This window comes from Corella eumyota, chromosome 4 (genome assembly GCF_963082875.1).
Source record: "Corella eumyota chromosome 4, kaCorEumy4.1, whole genome shotgun sequence".
Taxonomy (NCBI): domain Eukaryota; kingdom Metazoa; phylum Chordata; class Ascidiacea; order Phlebobranchia; family Corellidae; genus Corella; species Corella eumyota.
In genome coordinates this window covers 13,808,897-13,828,910 of record NC_137493.1, presented here as the reverse complement: position 1 = coordinate 13,828,910, position 20,014 = coordinate 13,808,897, and the positions used below count along the sequence as shown (strand labels likewise).

General features: G+C 29.7%; 2 protein-coding genes across 2 annotated transcripts in view; one reads left to right on the top strand and one right to left on the bottom strand.

Annotated features, from left to right (window-relative positions):
• Positions 1-20,014, bottom strand: part of LOC145750389 (dynein axonemal heavy chain 3-like) — a 55,920-nt gene that overhangs the window by 20,539 nt on the left and 15,367 nt on the right. Inside the window, exons 33-54 of the mRNA XM_082566417.1 lie at positions 12,281-12,422; positions 11,658-11,888; positions 10,904-11,115; positions 10,150-10,317; positions 9,908-9,995; positions 9,234-9,364; positions 8,550-8,650; positions 7,884-8,016; positions 7,166-7,281; positions 6,467-6,563; positions 5,960-6,054; positions 5,535-5,739; positions 5,279-5,296; positions 4,652-4,678; positions 4,123-4,361; positions 3,463-3,616; positions 2,822-3,003; positions 2,489-2,636; positions 1,749-1,898; positions 1,366-1,552; positions 830-979; positions 228-418 (exon numbers count right to left, since the gene is read on the bottom strand). Of these exons, the coding sequence (XP_082422543.1) occupies positions 228-418; positions 830-979; positions 1,366-1,552; positions 1,749-1,898; positions 2,489-2,636; positions 2,822-3,003; positions 3,463-3,616; positions 4,123-4,361; positions 4,652-4,678; positions 5,279-5,296; positions 5,535-5,739; positions 5,960-6,054; positions 6,467-6,563; positions 7,166-7,281; positions 7,884-8,016; positions 8,550-8,650; positions 9,234-9,364; positions 9,908-9,995; positions 10,150-10,317; positions 10,904-11,115; positions 11,658-11,888; positions 12,281-12,422 (3,165 nt within the window). The remainder of the gene's footprint in view (positions 1-227; positions 419-829; positions 980-1,365; positions 1,553-1,748; positions 1,899-2,488; positions 2,637-2,821; positions 3,004-3,462; positions 3,617-4,122; positions 4,362-4,651; positions 4,679-5,278; positions 5,297-5,534; positions 5,740-5,959; positions 6,055-6,466; positions 6,564-7,165; positions 7,282-7,883; positions 8,017-8,549; positions 8,651-9,233; positions 9,365-9,907; positions 9,996-10,149; positions 10,318-10,903; positions 11,116-11,657; positions 11,889-12,280; positions 12,423-20,014) is intronic.
• Positions 13,231-19,457, top strand: LOC145750524 (uncharacterized). Its single transcript, XM_082566582.1, has 14 exons — positions 13,231-13,472; positions 14,176-14,368; positions 14,591-14,794; positions 15,230-15,365; positions 15,832-15,927; positions 16,114-16,196; positions 16,551-16,664; positions 17,115-17,223; positions 17,346-17,410; positions 17,861-17,939; positions 18,161-18,616; positions 18,740-18,804; positions 18,873-18,957; positions 19,053-19,457. Exons 1-14 carry the CDS (start codon positions 13,239-13,241, stop codon positions 19,114-19,116), a joined length of 1,983 nt encoding a protein of 660 aa, XP_082422708.1. The 5' UTR covers positions 13,231-13,238; the 3' UTR covers positions 19,117-19,457.

Here is a 20,014-nt window from a genome sequence, read left to right as displayed (position 1 = left end):
ATCTGCGTTTGTAACAAAACTATTTTAAAACTAAAAAATAAGTATTTGGCATGTTGTAATATCCAATAAAAATTAACAAAGAATTGATCAAACAGATTTATCAGTTTAATAAAAACCAAAAACAACAAAAGTGACCTGAGGTCATGCTAAAAAAGTAGTTTATGTGACTGTTAACTTTACCATATCAAATCTCATTTAACATAAAAAAAAAACTTTTGAACCCAAACCTTGATTTGGTAATCTCCAAATACAAAAACAGTTGGGGTCAAATCCTCGCCAGCCTTTCTAAGAACTTTTTTTAAATCATTTCTCCAATCATTAACAGAATAAGATTTGGTGACGTTGACTTGAAACAGTTCGAAATCTGCCATGAAAGTCGCAATACGTGCAGACGACTGTCTACCACTTCCACCTATGCCTAAAATAATTAAAATGGTAAAAATTGCAATGTGAAAGTAGTTAAACTGTTGGCATATTATAAACTTAAAAACATGATAAAAATTTACTTTATTTCAAAAAAAGGTAAATAAAAAACACTTCATGAGGTCTTGGTTCAATTCCCAGTGCTCTCATGCTGTAGCGCCCTTGGTAAGGTGCTGTAAACGGTATAAACTCATGCTTAGCCAGAACTTAATCAGCAGCATAATTACCAGGCAATTATAATCTATAATATCCCAAACTGCTAAAAGTAAACTCGAAACTGGGTCGGAGTAATTGATGTTACTCTATGTTTAGGTTGCGCATTTGACCTTCCCACATCGAGTATATATATATCAAACTTTATTTTTTGAATATGTGTTTTTATTTTAGAGTAATAATATACACTTACCAACTAGTAAAGCATGACCATGAGGCTGCTTCAAAATTCTGCTTATTCTGCTAATGTGCTCAATTGCAAACTGAAACATTACCAGATCTATTGGTGCTTTTGACATCGTGTTGTACTCATCCAAGTACTTTTCAATTGTAGATCTTAAATCTATATAAAATATATTTAACAAAATGTTGTTAGAGATAAAAAGATACCATTTTCTAAAGATTTTTGACAAAAAAATCTACTTTTTAGTTTGAAATAGAAACTATAATGTTTTAAAGAAAATGAAGTAACAACTGTTACTCCAACCCAGTCTCGAGTTGCCTTTAGCAGTTTGGTATATTATATAGATTATAATTGCCAGGTAATTATGCTACTTTTAAAATGTATGATTTCACCTCAGTAAATACGCCAAGTTTAGTCAACAGAATCATTGATGGAAATTCGAAATAATAAAATGTTGTTTGTAATGTACATAAAATATATAGAGTAGCAAATAATTAGTGTTATTTAAATTACTTGGGCCTATATAGTTTATTATTTGCACTTACCAGACATATCAAGAACTTCGTCGTAAAATCTTTCATTATTCCCTTCTTCAATTTTAGGAGACATATAATCACCAAAGAAAACTTTCCTGATGTGGCTATCCATTATTTCCTTGCGTCCTGTTTTGCGTGAAACCAAATGCTGAAAAATGTTGCTCATTTTTTCTTTGAAATGCATAGTTGTGGCAATCTGTAAAGTTCAAATCATCTAAGTTTTATTTTCTGTAAGTTATTTTGAAAGTTGAATAAATTATAAAAAAAATTGTTTTAACAAAAATCTTAACATGAACAGCAAAATACTAAACCTATTCATTAACAAAATAAAATTATAGCTAAAGTACTAAAAAGCTAGTTAAAAAAGAAAATAATATTGACAATATTCTTACCTTTACAATCCCAAAGAAGACATCTCTGTCTTTGTCATCAACCAATCTATCATAAAACACCCGATACACTTCATGAACCCATAACCTTGCCAACTTTAATGCGCCGCTAATTCCTTCAGGACATTTATCACTTCGAAATAACAATATACCCTAAAAAAAATTTTTTTTTTGTATATATTTTTATCCTCAATGTGGGAAAGTCAAAAACATAGAGTAACATCAGTTACTTCAACCCAGTTTCAAGTTGCCTGTGGCAGTTTGGAATATAATGGATTATAATTTCCCGATAATTATGCTGCTGATTAAGTGCTTGCTCAGCAGGAATTCATACCGCTTATAGCACCATACTTAAGGGTGCTACAGCATAAGGGCAGTGGGGATTAAACCCACAACCTCATGTGTGGTGTAGCAAGTGTTCTTACACTACACCATGCTGCCGGTCTAAAAATAATGTGGTATAAATGTTTGTATAAATTTTGACAATTTTCTTTTTTAGCAAATACTTATCTCCCTTTTGTTTAAGAAGTTGACTTAACACTCTAAATATAGAGCAAAATTTGTGATGCTAGCCTAGTCCAAAATTGCCTTATTTAGTTATTTTGTACTGTTAAAAGTGGCCTAAAGGTGTTACAACATTAAAACAATAAAATTCCTGCACAGGATGTGATAATAGCTGTTACTTTGACTCTAGCCCAAAATTGTATCCATACAAAATTTCACTAAAATTGATATTATAATACCTGTATTACTCTTGCATAATCCCTTAAATTAAACAGATAATGGGACTTGGCTGGAGTAGGTAGGAACTGGGATATAGCTTGAGAATAAACATCAGTTGTTGCCCAAATAATTATTCTGCCAAATCTACGCAAAGCATTGTCAAACCCTCTATGAAGTAAATTATAAAGGTTAAAAAATGTTTTAAATAAAAATTTTAAAGATTAAGAACGTGATATAATATTATAACAAAAAAATTGAAATTATGTGGTTATTATAATAATATTCAGACCTAACAACACCTACTTTTGTTTTAATTCTAATTATTGATTTTAGATGAATAAAAAACAACTTGCCTGCTAAAATGCCAATCCAGCATTGGTTGAAAAATTGTCTTCATTGTTTCATCATCAAATGCATGAATGCTCACGATGTTGAAATGTCGCAAAAATCTTTCCGTGATCTCATTTCTACCACCACCAGGTGGAGCCATTGCACATACCATTGTCATGTCGGCAAGGTGCAATATTGTAGTGTCCTAATTTTTAAAAAATTATAAAATTTAAAAAAAAATTCTGATTAAACATCTTAAATAAAATTTTATTCTAGACCAAATTTTTTAGACTTACATTTCATGTAGTAGTTAAAATATTTGATACTTTTAAAATTCTGAATAGCAAATATTAATTTAATTTCATATGCCTATATTAAAACTATTTATCTTTGATGTGGGAAGGTCAACTTTATGATCTAAACATAATGTAACATCTATTACCCAACCCAGCCTCAATTTGGCTTTGGCAATTTAGGATAATATAGATTATAATTGCTCCACAATTAAGCTGCTGATTAGGTAGGTATTGGCTCTTTTACTCAAGGGTGCTACAGCATAAGAGTAGTAAAGATTGAAGTTGGGACCTTATGTAGCTTAGCATATAATATGGTATAAAACATAATTTAAAAAAAAGTCAAATTGGTTTTTTGAAATAAATTTTACTTTTTTGTCAAACCAATGACCATGGTCAATCCATTGTCGCAACAATTCAATAGGAGGTTGTGCTCCATAGCGCTCCTTAGCGGGCATATTTAAGTCATCCACAAACACAATCATCCTCTTGCCAATGGGTGGTCCATAAATTCCCTTCCTTCTCCTTTAAACATTTAAAAATAAATTGTGTTTATACATAAAATTTTGTGTCAATTATTTAAAAAATGCCTGCTAAAATTTAACTTATTGAAAATGTAAATCTAAGTTTGATAACTTGATAATAAATATTCAAATCTAAATAAAATTTATAATGTCATTTATTAAAATTAAAACATCAAACTATGATACTAAACCGACAGCGTGGTGTAGTGGTAAGAACACTTGCTACACCACACATGAGGTCGTGGGTTCAATCCCCACTGAGCTCATGCTGTAGCACCCTTGAGTGAGGCGCTATAAACAGTATGAAATCCTGCTGAGCTAGCAGTTAATCAGCAGTATAATTACCGGGCAATTATATAATCTTTAATATCCCAAACTGCCACAGGCAACTCGAGACTAGGTTGGAGTAACTGATGTTACTATATGTTTAAGTCGCACATTCGATAAAAATGTATACAAAAAAAAATTAAGCTTTAAAACAACCTAATTTTAAAATATGTCTTATACCTATCAAGCTTGGAGAAAATGACCTCTTGTGTTTGGCTTGCGCTAGTTTGTGCTGAGAAATTGACATTACAGATAGCATACTGCTGTTTTGGTAAATTCCTTAAATAACCATTTGTTATAGCAGATTTGCCTGTACCAGTAGGTCCAACAAACAGTATTGGCATATTTTGGGCCACGAATCGTTTCAAAAAGTATTGTTGACGATAGGAGTCCACTGTTTCAATGATGACGTTGTTTAGCTATTAAAACAGTAGAAGAGTTAGAAAGAGTTTTAAAATGTTGTGATGTAAGTAAAGAAGAAATGATTGACTATAAGCGATGCATAACACACTTAGCTATCTAATGAAAAAGCATACGATAAGGTAAACTAAACAGAGTTTACCTTTTTTCAAGTAAAACTTTTAAAATTTAAGATAGAAAAACATGAAAAAAAAAGTGATGTGCTATCACAAATTTAAAACAAAAAGCAGTATCAAAAACTTAGAAAAATAGTTTTTTAAGTTAAAAATTTATAGTTTTTACGTCTTACCATCAAGCGAACCATTCTCTGGTCTTTCTGCTCAGCCAGACCATAAAGAAAAAAGCAAAGCAAGTGATTAAAATGTGTGCAAAGCAAAAAGTACTGTAAGCATGAATTTAAGAAAATGCAGCCATATATAAATACAATTTTAAAAGCCTTGCCAATAATAACTTATAAAGAGTTGTTAAAAAAAAAACTAAAGAAAAAGTTAGACTATATATAAAAAAAATTCAATTTTTTACATTATGCATGCGAATTTCAAAAATTAGTAAATAAATGTTATTAAAAATCAATGTAATAGTCACCCAAAGAACATAAATTTACCATGCAAAATATACCAAGTAATTATTTGCCTAGTATGCAGTACGCTTTTCTAAATGATGTGCAAGTAGTCTATAGCTCTAAAGTAAATAGAAAAATGCATTGCTATGATATCATGACAATGTCAAAATCTCAAAAATAATTTTAAAATAGTTTTAACCGGTTACTTTTAAATTAAATTTGACTGTTGTTTAATTTTGTTTTTTTTTGATTTTATTGTTAGTTTAATTTCAAACAATTAGATTGTTACAATTTTATTAATTGTTTGTGCACTTTCAGTTTAGTTTTTAGTGTTTTTTATTAACATCAAATTACCTGATTATCCAAAAAATCCTTTGTAATAAAAGTTGTTATTTAAAATAAAGAAGACAACAAATTAAACACCCCCCCAATAGATTTGAATATAAATTGATGAATAACTTCAAAATTACTTATTTACATTTAAATTTGTTCCAAAACTCAACAAAATGCCATAAAAAATAATCAATTTTATTTTGTTAACAAAAATGGCAAATTTTTGTGAAATACTTTTTTTACAAAAACAAAAAATAGAAAATAGGTTTTTAATTACCGTTGTCGATTCAGATAACTCTGCAGTTTTAGTTAAGTTTACCCAGCGATGCCAAGAGCCATAGTTCTTTTTGACATAGACATAATCGAAAACTGAACCGCGCTTTGGTATAAGTAAACTCCTGGAGATTCTGAGTTCTCTGGGCCTAGGAAAACCACATTTGGCCCCATCAGTGTCAAATAACTCGTGAAAAAAATCACTAAATCTAAAAAATTAAAAAGTAGAATAAAATTGAGAAAAAAATTCTAAATATTATTTAATAGCTTAAATATTTTAATTTGTATATTTTGTCAAAAAATAAAACGTTTTTAAACTTAATTATTATTTTTTTTAATAACATAACATTAAAAAAATACAGTTTTAACTCTTGTAAATTTAAAAAAGTACTTTTTGAAGTTAAATATTTTTTTATGACTATAAGCTACCTTTCTCTTGAACTCTCTTCTATACATGCTGCAATTGACCAAACAACAGAAAATAAAAAATGAGCAATCAACATTTTTCCTCTCTCTTCTATTGCCTGAAAGTATATTCTAAAGTAAGAAAAACATAAAACAAAACAACAACATTTCTTTGTAACATGTATAAGAAACTTTTATCATGTCAAACCAAATTTTAGCAGAAGTTTGAGATAATTCACTATAAGTTAACAAACTAAACAAAATAGTTAATAATAAAATACAAAAATAAATAGCGTTATTGTTTATAGTTAATAGCCTGCCCTACCATCAAGATTTTAGCTGTCGTTATATAGTCACAACTCTTAACTAATATTTGACAGTGATAATTTATCTGCGCACCACAAATGGCAGTTTTTTCACTTTGCAAGCCCATAAATTGTACTTACGTATACATTTCAGCCTATTTATTGTTCACTACGATCATTACATACAATAAATTTCGCTTAAATTTAAGAGCAAAAACTGTTGTACCTTAATATCAGTGGCAGATAATTTTCCTTCAACTTCTGTACTGAAGGCAGTTGAAATGCTTTCGTTATCATCATCATCGTATCCGCTATCAATATCACTAAAACAAATAAAATTTACAATTATTTGCTTTTAAATTCATACAAAAAAACAGATTATTAAAAAAATACCACTTTTACATTATTTAACTTATGTTAACTTTAAAAAAAAAAATTAGATATAGCCTACTGTTAAAATAAAAATTTCACAATATTATCAAAAAGTTTTTAGGATATTATAACAACATAAGTATAATTATATTAAGTTTAATTTTACAAAATTCAAAATAAAAAAACCTTATTAATAATTGATCTATATGAGATAATCAAGTAATCAAATCAATATAATTCTTACCAAAATATATATAAGTATTTCCAATTCATTGATTTCAAAGCCAGCAAAATGCAAAAAGTAAAAAGCAACTAAATAACTACAAGCACTAATCAAACTTTATTAGTTTCACATTAACCAAAAAAAATCAAATTTTTTAAAGTAATTTAAAATATAAGATTTCATATTGGCTTATTTTTTTAACAAATCAAAACTTAATTAATATAAAGCAAATACATTAAAAGCAGGTTACAACATTGATTTTATCTAAGTCTAGCCTTTTTTTAGTTAAGCACCTAAAGCATACTACATAACATATAGCACATAACTTACCCTAGTTCTTTTAAGAGACAAGTGTATAGTTTAAGAATGTTGATGGTCATGTGCATTGGCGATAACTTCAACATCTGATGACAATTTTTTTGAACAAACTGCATGCATGGTGGTAACTAAAATCCAAAAAATTGTAATTCATATTCTTAATTAACTCTTATTCACAGTTTATATAGTTTTTTTAAGAAGTATAAAGAATGATAAAAAACATTTTTTTTGTATATACTTTTATCCTCGATGTGGAAAAGTCGAATGTGCGACCTAAACAAAAAGTTACATCAGTTACTCAAACCCAAACTTGAGTTGCCTTTAGCAGTTAGGAATGTTGAAGATTATAACTGCCTGGTAATAATGCTGCTGATTAAGAGCTGGCTCAGCAGGAGTTCATACCATTTATAGCACCAAGAGCGCTGCAGCATGAGAGCAGCAGGGATTGAACCCACAACCTCATGTGTGGTGTAGCAAGTGTTCTTACCACTACACCACGCTGCCAGCAATGTAAACTTATCCCAAACATAAATAAAAGACAATAATAATAAAGCAAAATATTCAAGCCAATATAAGATAAAACAAAGGCCCCATATAAATAGACTATTTTAACAAAATCATTTTAAAATTTGAGAAAATAGGGTCTGCTATTATTACCTGGCCTTAAACCTACATACAATTTTTTAACCATCTTTAAAATATCTCTGCAATAAAAATAAGAAATACTTACAATCCAGTTGTAAAGCATTCTGACATCATCCTTTTGTTGTCTTGTGAGTATATCAGGAAGAGAAATTTGCATCCAAGAAGTTACAAGCGTTGTTGTTCCTAACTCTTCAGGGTCCATGTAAATCATTCCACATCTAAAAATATAAGAAAATAATTTTTATGTTCTTTAGTAAGTATTAACATTTTTACAGGCAGCGTAGTGTAATGGTAAGAACATTGCTACACCACTTGAGGTTGTAAGTTCAATCCTTACTGCTCTCATGCTGTAGCACCTTAGAGTTAGGTGCTATAAACGATATGAACTCCTGCTGAGCAAGCACTTAATCAGCAGCATAATTATAAGGCAGTTATAAACTATATTATTCCAAACTACTACAGGCAACTCGAGATTGGGTCAAAGTAACTGATGGTACTCTATGTTTAGGTCATGCATTCAACCTTCCCACATCGAGGATAAAAATAAATACAAAAAATTAAAAAAAACTTTTTTCGTTTTTGGTTATCTTTGTTGGCGACATGGTGCAGTGGTTAAAACACTTTAGTTCAAAACATGGGGTTATAGGTTCGATTCCAACTGTTTCAATGTGGTAAACTCCTTCCTAAACTTATTAAAATTACACCACTTTATTTAAGCAAATTGGTATTGTTAATTTTAAAAAGGTATTACCTGCTAACAGTAGCAGGTGATGCTTGTTCAAGATTTTCAACTTCAAACATCATATTTTGTTTGGAGTTCATTGCAATAATCTCACCACTCATTAAGCATAACTACACATATTAAAACTTGTAACAATAAACAACAGAAAAAAATTTTTAAAATAATAAATAAAAAGTAAGCGCTAAGTTTATTAATATTTTTTGTGTATATCTTTATCCTCGATGTGGGAAAGTCGAATGCGTGTCTTAAACATAGAGTAACATCAGTTACTCCGACCCAGTCTCGAGTTGCCTGTGGCAGTTTAAGATATAAATGGTATGAACAGGAGTTTATACCATTTTTAGCGCCTTACTTAAGGGTATTACAGCATGAAAGCAGTGGGGATTGAACCCACGACCTCATGTGTGGTGTAGCAAGTGTTCTTACCACTACACCACGCTGCCGGCTTTATTTATCTTTGATGTGACAAAGTTGATTTTATAGCCTAAACATTGTGTAACACTAGGTAACAAAATTCATTTGGGACCTTACTTAAGGGTGTTACCAAACTACCCTATGACAGCAGTGGGAGCCTCACCCAGTCCCTTATGGGTAAAAACGTCATAGTAATTACTACAGCAAGCTACCAGTTTATTAAAATATGATACACAATGGCTACTTTAATCTTAACAATTTTATATGATAAATTTATACCTTTTTATTATCATCTAACACAGTGTTAAGGTTTTCCACCCAAACAGCATCAACAGGTCCATCAAATATCAACCATTTTCTCTCCTCAGTTGTGCTATTTGCATGCTCCCTAAATGAGTTGGCTAAAATACCTAAAGTAAGAAATGAAAAAGTTAACAATAATAAAGTAGAAAATAGCTATACAATTAAAGTAAATATTTCATCGGCAGTGTGGTGTAGTGGTAAGAGCTACACTACCATGAGGTCATGGGTTTGATCTCCACTGCTCTCATGCTGTAGCATCCTTAAGTAAGGCGCTATAAACAGTATGAACTTCTGCTGAGCCAGCACTTGATCAGCAGCATAATTACTGTGCAATTACAATCTATAAAATAACCCAAACTGCTAAAGGCAACTCGAGACTAAGTCGGAGTAACTGATGTTACTCAAATTTAGGTCGCGCATTTGACCTTCCCACATCGAGGATAAAGATATATAAAACAAAAAAAAACATAGAAAAAATCGTAACAACAGTAGAATTATTGCAAAAATGCTTTAAAATCAATTTTATGATGTTGTTATTACCCAAATAAAAATTATTTTGTTTTTATATTTATATATTTTAGTTTTATTTATTTAAATTTAAAAACATTTTTTAGGGTATATATGGCAAATGTGAACAACTTATAATTTACCGTCTGACCATTCATGAGAAACTGGGTCAAAGCTTCCATACAGTTGGGACATTGTCACTGCTTTTGGATTGATAATTCTATATCGAACCTAAAAGGTTACCCAATTTTTTTTTTACTTTAGTGTTTAAAATTAAAAAAAAAGAAAAATGTTATCAATAGTTCAAATTTTAAATCATGAAATATTTTTTTAAGATTTATAATTTTTTTTTGTAATCAATTAACAAATCTTAAGTAATTTTTACTGAGCATTCTTCGGCTTCATCTAGCACAGATATCTCTCCAAGTGCAGCATGTAAGACTTTATAAGCTGTTGTCTTACCACCAAGAGGTTTCCCCACAACCATGAATCCATGTCGAACTTTCATCATCTCATGAAGTTGAATAATCTTTTCAATAAACCATGGAACTGGCTAAAAATTAAAAATTTATTAGTATTTATTTAGAATGTCAATATATAAATATGATATAGTTGTCGTCACTATATAAACCGGCACCTTGGTGTAAGGGCTCTATAAACGGTACGAACTCCTACCGAGACAGCACTTTATCACCAGGATAATTATCGGGCATTTATAATCTATAATAACCCAAACTGCCACAGGCAACTCGAGACTGGGTCGGAGTAACTGATGATGCTCTATGTTTAGGTCGCGCATTCGACTTTCCCACATCAAGGATAAAGATATATACAAAAAAAAAGATCCTTAGGTTTATTAAGCTTGCTTCCATATTGTAATGTTCTTAAATGTAAAATGCTATAACCAGTTTCATGTTTAGCCAAAAGGTTTATAAAATTAAATTTATAATATTCAAAACTGGTAAAACAACTCTAGACTTGATAAAGGTAGCAAATGTTACCCTAAGTTTTTAAGATATACACATTTTCTTTTTTTTGTTTTTGTTTGACATGTTGTCAAGAAAACTAAACCCTAGTTTTAATTTATTTGTAATGTAAAATAAATTTCAAAATATTGTCAAAAAAAAAAGTAATGTTACCTGTAAATGCATTCTAGCAATATTCGCCCGGATTGCTTTCTCAAGAATCCCTTGATCAGGTTTCGGAAGTTTTACTTCAGGAAACAGATCAGAAATAATTCCATCGAAAAGAGGAATGTCATGGGACAGAAATTTGGGAAGATTTACATCAGTGATTGCACGCAACATTAATTCATCTTCTCTTTGCTCAACATATTTCAATTTCAAGTTACCTAATATTTAAAATTATGTTAAAAGTTTTGGAATATGTACAGATTAAATATGTGAAAAAAAGTAAAACAATCCTAAGGAATAAAATTTAATGTCAATTAGTTAAATATTGTTATATAAAAGCATAAGATAATAGAAGTTTTTTTATATATATATATCTTTACCTCCGACAGAAAAAGGTCGAATGCACGACCTAAACATAGAGTAACATCTGTTACCTACCCAGTCTTGAGTTGCCTTTGGCAGTTCATAATATTATAGACTATAATTGCCGATAATTATACTGCTTATTAAGTATTGGCATAGCAAGTGTTTATACTGTTTATAGCACCTTACTCCAGGGCGCTACAGCATGAGCAGTGGGGATAAAACCCACAACCTCATGTAGTGTAGCAAGTGTTCTTACCACACCACGCTGCCGGTTAAATTATAATCGAAACTGTATGATGAAATCTAAAAATACATATTTTAACATATTTATTAAAAACAAAAGTAATGAAAGCCATTGCATATTTAATCATGGTTTTAGAATAAAAAGTCTAACCAGCAGTGGTTAAAACTGATTTAACCGCCCTCATTCCATAATCATAATGATGTTGTGAAGAAAGTTGCTCTGAACATAATCTGTAGGTTGCCACAATTTTTGCCGCCAAATTTCTAGCGTCAACAAAACCCATAGAGTAAAGAGAAATCTCGGCAATTAGGGCATAGTCTGGTATCATCATTGCCACAGTTCGAAACAGAACCTTAAGGTTGTCAGGTAACTCTGCCCTGCCTATGTGTTCCCAAAAAAATTTTAAGTCAAAATTTTAAATTACTTCGATTTGTTTTGAAAAGTTAGATTTTTAGGAAGTCATATTTATGGTTCTATTTGCAATTTTTTTTTGCCATTTTAAGAATTCTATAAACATTTTAGGCAAATAAATTACTAGTAAAGTTAAGTTTATTTGAATTAAGTACAAGGGATGATAACACATTAAACTGAAAATAAAAAAAAACAATAACAAAATAAAATAATATGAAAGTATATGTCCTTAAAGTGAACTTAAATTATGTCAAAACTTTAAAAATAACACAAAATCAACTTATAAAAAGAAACACACCAAATTTAACTTACACTAAACACCTCAATTTAAAAAAAAAATTGGTTTAAATTTATTACTTTACCTGCATAACCAGGATTCATAGTAATAAAAATTGTACATGAAGGATCTAGAGATATTTCAGTTCCTTCAAAGACAAATTGAATAACCTGATCAGCAACTGCACGCTGAATTGTCTGAATCTGTTGAGCTACTACTGATAACACCTAAAAAATAAAAAAATTATTTTTGTGTCTTAATTTTTGTGTTATAAATATTTTTACATCAATTAAAAATAAAAAAAGTTTTTTTTAGATTTTAGACAACATTTATTATGATTTTTATTCAATTTTTGATGCAAAAACGCCATAAAGTATTATTAATGTATGCACTTAACAGTGTATTTGTGTATTTAGAAAAAAAGGTATTAAATGAAAAAGAATAAAAATTGTATTTTAGATTTCTTTTAAAAATATATATTGATAAAATATGATTAATATTACTATAACACCTCCACTAAATCCCAATATAAGATTATGTGTAATAATATAGTGTATGTAAAATGTTTAAAAACTTTAAATTATAATAATCCTTTACAATTATATAAACAACAAAAACAAACCCTATAAACGTTTCATTTATACAATATATAACAGTATGCTGTATTCAAATACATTACAATACTTTTTATAACTATTTGTCAAGCATGTTTTGAATTAGTAATCCTTTCCTGCCTACTTCTTTAACAGGTAAGTCATATTACCTACACTTACGAGTAATTGAAACAATTAGGAAATAATATTACAACTCCACTATTGTAATGTATACAGTATATGAATGCATGGTATTGGAAAAGTTTACATGTATTTTTTTATGGCATAGTGTGGTTATATTTAAAAGAAATACAACCTTTATTAGAAATTAAGCTTTTAAATAATATATAATAAAAATTTTTAATAAATATAAAAAGTATAAATATGTTGAAAAAAGTCTAAGCTAAATATATTTATTTAAAAAGGCTGTATATATATTTAAAATAAAAAATGCCTGAAAACACTTTTTTGAGGATTTTATTATTAGTTACAATAATAAAAATGGGAAATGCAAGAAATTCTACAGAAATAATGCCAACAGCAAATGATGTAGCAACAACATATGCTTATGTAGAAGCATATGATGTAGCAACAACATATGCTTATGTAAAAGCTAATGATGTAGCAACAACATATGATTATGTAGAAGCAACAACTTCTATGTGTCAACAAATAGTTTCAGCGGTAACTAAATATAAATAAACTAAATATTTAAATAAGAAAAAGTGATTTATTTACCAAACTTAATTTAGATTTTTCGGGAATTTATGTTATTTTTTTTGTGTATATCTTTATCCTCGATGTAGGAATGTCGAATGCGCGACTTAAACATAGAGTAACAAAAGTTACTCCGACCCAGTCTCGAGTTGCCTGTGGAAGTTTGGGATATTATAGAGACTATAATTGCCCGGTAATTATGCTGCTGATTAAGTGCTGACTCAACAGAAGTTCATACCGTTTATAGCGCCTTACTCAAGAGCGCTACAGCATGAGATCAGTGGGGATTGAACCCACGACTTCATGTGTGGTGTAGCAAGAGTTCTTAACACTACACCACACTGCGGGTTTTATTACTAATTACATATTATTTATAAACATATATATAATTAACTAAGTATGGAATTATTTATTTTTTTGGTTAACTATAAATTTAATTTAAATTTATTAGTTCAAAATTTTTAGCCATAAATTGGTTTAACTAGTCAAGTAACAACGCTCTAAAATACCATAAATTAAAAAAAAGTTAAAACCATTCAGTGTTTTAAATCTGTAAATCAGTTTTTTCATTTAATTGTATTATTAACTTGTTTATCAATTTTACTACTACATTGTTGCATAAAAAACATCAATAATGGTTGTTTTATGTTGTTCATTTTCATATTTAAAGGGTGTATGTGATGGTATATGTTATGATGCTTATATTTGCGATACCCAATATTGCAAAGGATATGCAAGACCACAAAACTGCACAAAATGTTACATTCCATCGTCCTGTTTTGGAGAATTTACGACACAAGCAAGTGCGTGTAGTGCCTCATGTGGTGGAGGTACTCAAACTATAACACGAAGATGTTTTGAAGGTGGTATTAGACTTTACTTTTTTATGTTTTTTGAATATGTAATACTTTGTGTATTTTTAAATAAAAGATATTGAATTTTGCCAAATTAACCAAATAAAACTTTACTTAATATCAACAATGATTATATAGTCAATTTTCATATACTTTAAAAAGGTATAAATTTAAAAAAAACAATCTGAGAAAAACATTTGAAACTCTAAAACTAAATCTATTGTTTTTTAGGTAATACACCAAGTTTTAATTGTTCTGGCACAGGTGGAAATAAATCTACAATTATAAGTGGACAGTCTTGCAACACACACCTGTGTCCTGCATGGACACAGTGGATGACAATACCAGTGTGCACGGTGACTTGTAATGGTGGAACACAGAAAAGGACGAGGACGTGCATTTACAATGAAACAGAAAGTGTGTTGTGTGAACAAGGTAAATTTTGTTTTAGTTCCCTATTTTAAATATAAAGGCTTAATTTTGCTTTTTTTGAATTGACATCACTTATATAAAACCAAAACTATTACAAATATTGTAAAGGTTGTGGTGTAAACCGGCAGCGTGGTGTAGTGGTAAAAGCAATTGCTACACCACACATAACGTCGTGAGTTCAATCCCCACTGATCTCTTGATGTAGCGCCCTCGAGTAAGGCGCTATAAACGGTACAGACTCCTGCTGAGCCAGTACACTTAATCAGCAGTATAATTGTCATGCAATTATAATCTATAATATCCCAAACTGCCACAAGCAACTCGAGACTGTGTTGGAGTAACTGATGTTACTCTATGTTTAAGTCGCGCATTCGACTTTCCCATCAAGGATAAAAAGATATACAAAAAATAGTTTATGTTTTAATGTGTTTGATATAGGCCAAGTTGAACCTCGAATGAATGATAGAATAAGTTGCAACACAGATAGATGTCCAGCATTATGGAATACTTGGACAGCTTGGTCAGAGTGTGTTAGTGAGTGTTCCACTAACTCGGGCCAGCAAACAAGACAAAGGTTAATACAAAAAACTTTTTAGTTTAACACATAAATTCAATAAAAGTACATTAATTTTAACTATATAAAATAATCGCACGTACTTAATCGCACGTAAATAATCACATAATTTTACTTAATCGCACGTAAATAATCGCATAATTTTAACTATATAAAATAATCGCATGTACTCCTAATCCTGTACCATCTTTTTAACTACAGTCTTTGCCAAATCTTTTTCACTTTACAACCCCTAAGAATTCTATCTATTACCTTTAGTTTTAAATTTTTAAAGGACAATAAAGCACAAATCCTCTAAAAAAGTATAAAAAATAACAAATTTCTAGTTTTAAAGACACAAAATCCTTTAAAACATATATTTGTTTATGAATAACATTGTCCTGAGATAAAATAACATTAAACAAAAAGCTAAATATTACAAGATTATTTTCCAAAATAGTTGTGTTAACATTTGTAAAAATTCAAGATCTTGTTTTTCTGGAGCACTTCAAAGTACTGATTGTGGGGGAATACATATTGATACAGTCAACCAAAGCTGTTTCGACATTTTAACGTGCCCACCGTGAGTATGACGTTAAAAAAAATTATAGCTAAAGTTTAATGTACATTAATAAAAAAAATGTAAAAAAAAACAACTTAAGGCTTGACCAAAAAAATATGATCTTTTGCTAATTCTACTTAACCATATAACATTCCATATATATCAAATTTTAGTTTAGAATGAAATTTAAAAACATTTTTTTTTTAGTTGCACTGGCCTTATACCCTGTGGGACTTGGAGCTCTTGGACAACTGGAAATCAATGCTCATCAGATAAATCTCAACCATATAGTAAGATTAACTAATACTAAAAACTTAATAAGACATGGATTGGGATTAAAATTGTCAAACTTACAAATTCAGTCCTAAAAAAGTACATGCAAAAAACTAAATAATAACTTAAGTAGCAAAGTTAATTTGGGAACTTTGAAAAAACCATCCATAATAATAGGATAAACTATTGTTAAGTTATAACCACAATTTTGGGACATGTATTTAGCAACTCTAATCATATGTAAAAAAATCTATATTTCCAAAATACACTTCTTAAAATAAGTACACCAATGACTTAGGCTTTTGACACTGACATTTGTTGTTTTAATAATACAATTTAAAACTTTAAGAAAACAAACTTTGTTTTTTAAGTCATCCGAAGACGTAGTTGTGAAACAAATTGGAACCCAAACAACCTTGACACAAGATGTTCAACCCACGATTATGTTCAAGTAGTGCCATGCTCACAAACCCCACAAACCCAAGGTAACATTTAAGATAACTATTGTAAACATTTTTACCAATAAAATACAATCAGTGTTTAAAAAATAAAAGAAAAACAATTTTTATATAAAAAAATGGAAAACTGATATATTTTAAAACAATTTTTGTGATAATTATTTATCCTCGATGTAGGAAGGTCAACTTTAAGACAGACCTAGACATAGAGTAATATCAGTTTCTCCAACCAAGTCTTAAGTTGCCTTGGGACTATAATTGGCCAATAATCAAATTGCTTATTAATTCTTGGCTTCACAAGAGATTATACTGTTGATAGTGCCTTACTCAAGGCATCTACAGCATGAGTGCAGTGGGAATTGCACCCAAGACCTCATATAGTAAAGACAAGTGTTCTGACCACTACACCAAGCTGCCCATATAACGGTTGCGTGACTCTATTAATAAAGTTTTATTAAAAATAAAAAAAAATTTTAGTGAATTCTTTAAACAACAATGCGCCCCTTATTGCTGTGGTTGCAATTATATTATTCCTCAACGTGCTAGTCGTCTTTTGCTTAATTATTAGGTGGAAAAAAAGAAGTTGGTAAGTATTTACTCTTTAGTAGGCTATACTTTTAATTAATAAACTTCTAATGATGTATTTTTCAGTAGTACAGTATTATATTATATATTAGCTTTTTTCTTAACTTTTTATTTTCTGTATAGGTATGATAACATTTTTCATAATATCTTAGGAATGAAAAGAAAATCAAAAACCAAAATACCATCAGGTAAACAAAATTTTAAGTTAACTAAAAATATTAATGATAAACCATATACCCAATACATAAAATAAAAAAAATTAAACAATACCATTGGTTAATACTTACCGGCAGCGTGGTGTAGTGGTAAGAACACTTGCTACACCACTATAAGGTCGTGGGTTAAATCCCCATTACTCTCTTGTTGTAGTGTCCTTGAGTAAGGCACTATAACAGTATGAACTCCTGCTGAACCATTACCTAATCAGCAGCATAATTAACAGGCAATTATAATCTATATAATATTCCAAACTGCTAAAGGCAACTCGAGACTGGGTCGGAGTTACTAATGTTACTCTATGTTTGGGTCACATATTTGACCTTCCCACATTGAAGATAAGATATACACAAAAAAAATTTAGTGTTATTATTTACATTACAACATGTAATTAACAGTAACAGACAACCAATTTTTTTAAGCCAAAGAAAGTTCACTCAAACATGAGCCTACATATCATTCTATTGCTTCAAACAGACAAGACTTAACCGCATCAAACAAGTTCATTAAAAATTTATGTGTTAAATAATACGACATAAAAAATAGATTATCATTATTAATATCTAATTTTAATAAACTTTATTTTTGTTACTTTTGCGGTTTTCACGTCTTACTATTTTTCTGTTCCTTAAATATCTCAGAAATTTATAAATTTAGGTAAAACATAACCTATTTAATTTTGATATTAAAAAAGCACTTTATAGCTTGTTTTTATGTTTTAGAGTTCAACATAGCTATGTTAATATTAAAGACCTTTCCGGCAATCAAGGACAGCCAACTTTTGCGGCACAGCCACCAACACCATTGGCAACAACAAACTCATTATATCTAAAACCCTTAACACAGCAGCAAACACCATCACAACCACCATTTCAAAATCCCCCACCAACTCCACCATTGCAAAAACAATCAACACCATTTCAAAAACCACCTACACCACTAGGGCCACCACTTCAAAATCCACCCCCAACACCAGACCGAAAACCAGTAACACAATTTCAATTTCCGAACAAACCAGTTAAAACAACAAAACCCATTATTGAACCAAAACCCAAAAAGGAACCAGTAAACCAAAAACTTAGCGCACATAATGCTGAGAGTGAAAAAAATTACATTGATTTTCAATCACATTCAGGTTCATCTTCGAAAGGAAATTATGTGACCCCCAATTTTATAATGTAAGTTGTATTAACTATATTTCAATTTTTCAAACTAAGTCACATTTATACTTACACCATAAAACTTTCTAAAATGTTAGTTATAATTTTTTTTTTTGATTACTCAATAATTTATTTTCTTAGTGCGAATACCAAAAGAATTTTTGAAGGAGCTCAGCCAGTAAACATCAATCCTATTCAAAACTCAGGTTTTAAGAATTTTACCGTATTTTAAAATAAATTTTTGAACTTATATTCATATCAAATATGTGTTCAGATATTACCAGCCCATATGAAGTATTGAATACAAAAGAAAAAGACCAACAGAAAAAACCCGACATTGCACCCAAAACTACAAGCAAGTAAGTTTCAAATTAAGTGAGGCAACCGAGTGAAGTCCAGTGTGTATAAGAATTTTTAAACTTAAAAATATGTAAATTGTATAATTTTTTTACAGATTAAATACTGGGTTTTCCAACGAGCTTAACAAACTTATTCTCAAACCACCAATAAAAAAATAGACAAGGTTCCAAATAGTAAATTTTTGGACTACTTTAAAAATATAACCCAAATATATTTTACCAAATTTAAATATATTTGAATATTGTCTTAGTTATATATACAATCTATATTATCCACAAAACATATCCTTCAAGCCATAAAACTGCTACAGTGGTCCTACTACCCACTAAAAAAACTAATAGAACATATTGCTATAGATGCAATACGTTTTTTATATAGCCGAATATATGTTTTTATAATTAACGCGTTTTATTAAATATTTTTTCGTTTTGTGTCACACTGTATTATATTGATTATCAAGGTTGATTAGTTGATTAGACTAATTGTTATATAAAAATTATTATACAATTATGTTTTATTATTTTCATACTTTTCAACTACACAATAATTTATTGTTTTTGTGATATTTGTAATCAATAAATAGTAGTGTGGCGTAGTGGTAAGAACACTTGCTACACCACACATGAGGTCGTGGGTTCAATTCCCAATGGTCTCATGCTGTAGCGCCCTTGAGTAAGGTGCTATAAACGGTATAAACTTCTGCTAAGCTAGCACTTAATCAGTAGTATGATTATCGAGCAATTATAATCTATAATATTCCAAACTGCCACAGGCCATTCAAGACTGGGTCGGAGTAACTGATGTTACTCTATGTTTAAGTCGCGCATTCGACTTTCTCACATCGAAGATAAAGATATATACAAAAAATATAAAAAAGTAATAAATAGGTATGAAAACTAACTGAAGACTTTGATACCAGTAAAATTATTTAAGTAGAGAGTTTTCCCAGTCAAGGCAATTAAATGGAAACCGAATGCAACATCGTGGCAATTACCCAATACGTAAAACCCCTGCCTATTAGTTCTAGTAGCCTACGATTTTTACTTGAAAATTTAC

Coding starts and splice junctions, on each gene's coding strand:
- LOC145750524 (XM_082566582.1), top strand. CDS start 13,239: ATGCCTGAAAACACTTTTTTGAGGATTTTATTATTAGTTACAATAATA. Junction 15,366..15,831: donor GGCCAGCAAACAAGACAAAG/GTTAATACAAAA, acceptor TAAAAATTCAAG/ATCTTGTTTTTCTGGAGCAC. Junction 18,958..19,052: donor GCACCCAAAACTACAAGCAA/GTAAGTTTCAAA, acceptor ATTTTTTTACAG/ATTAAATACTGGGTTTTCCA.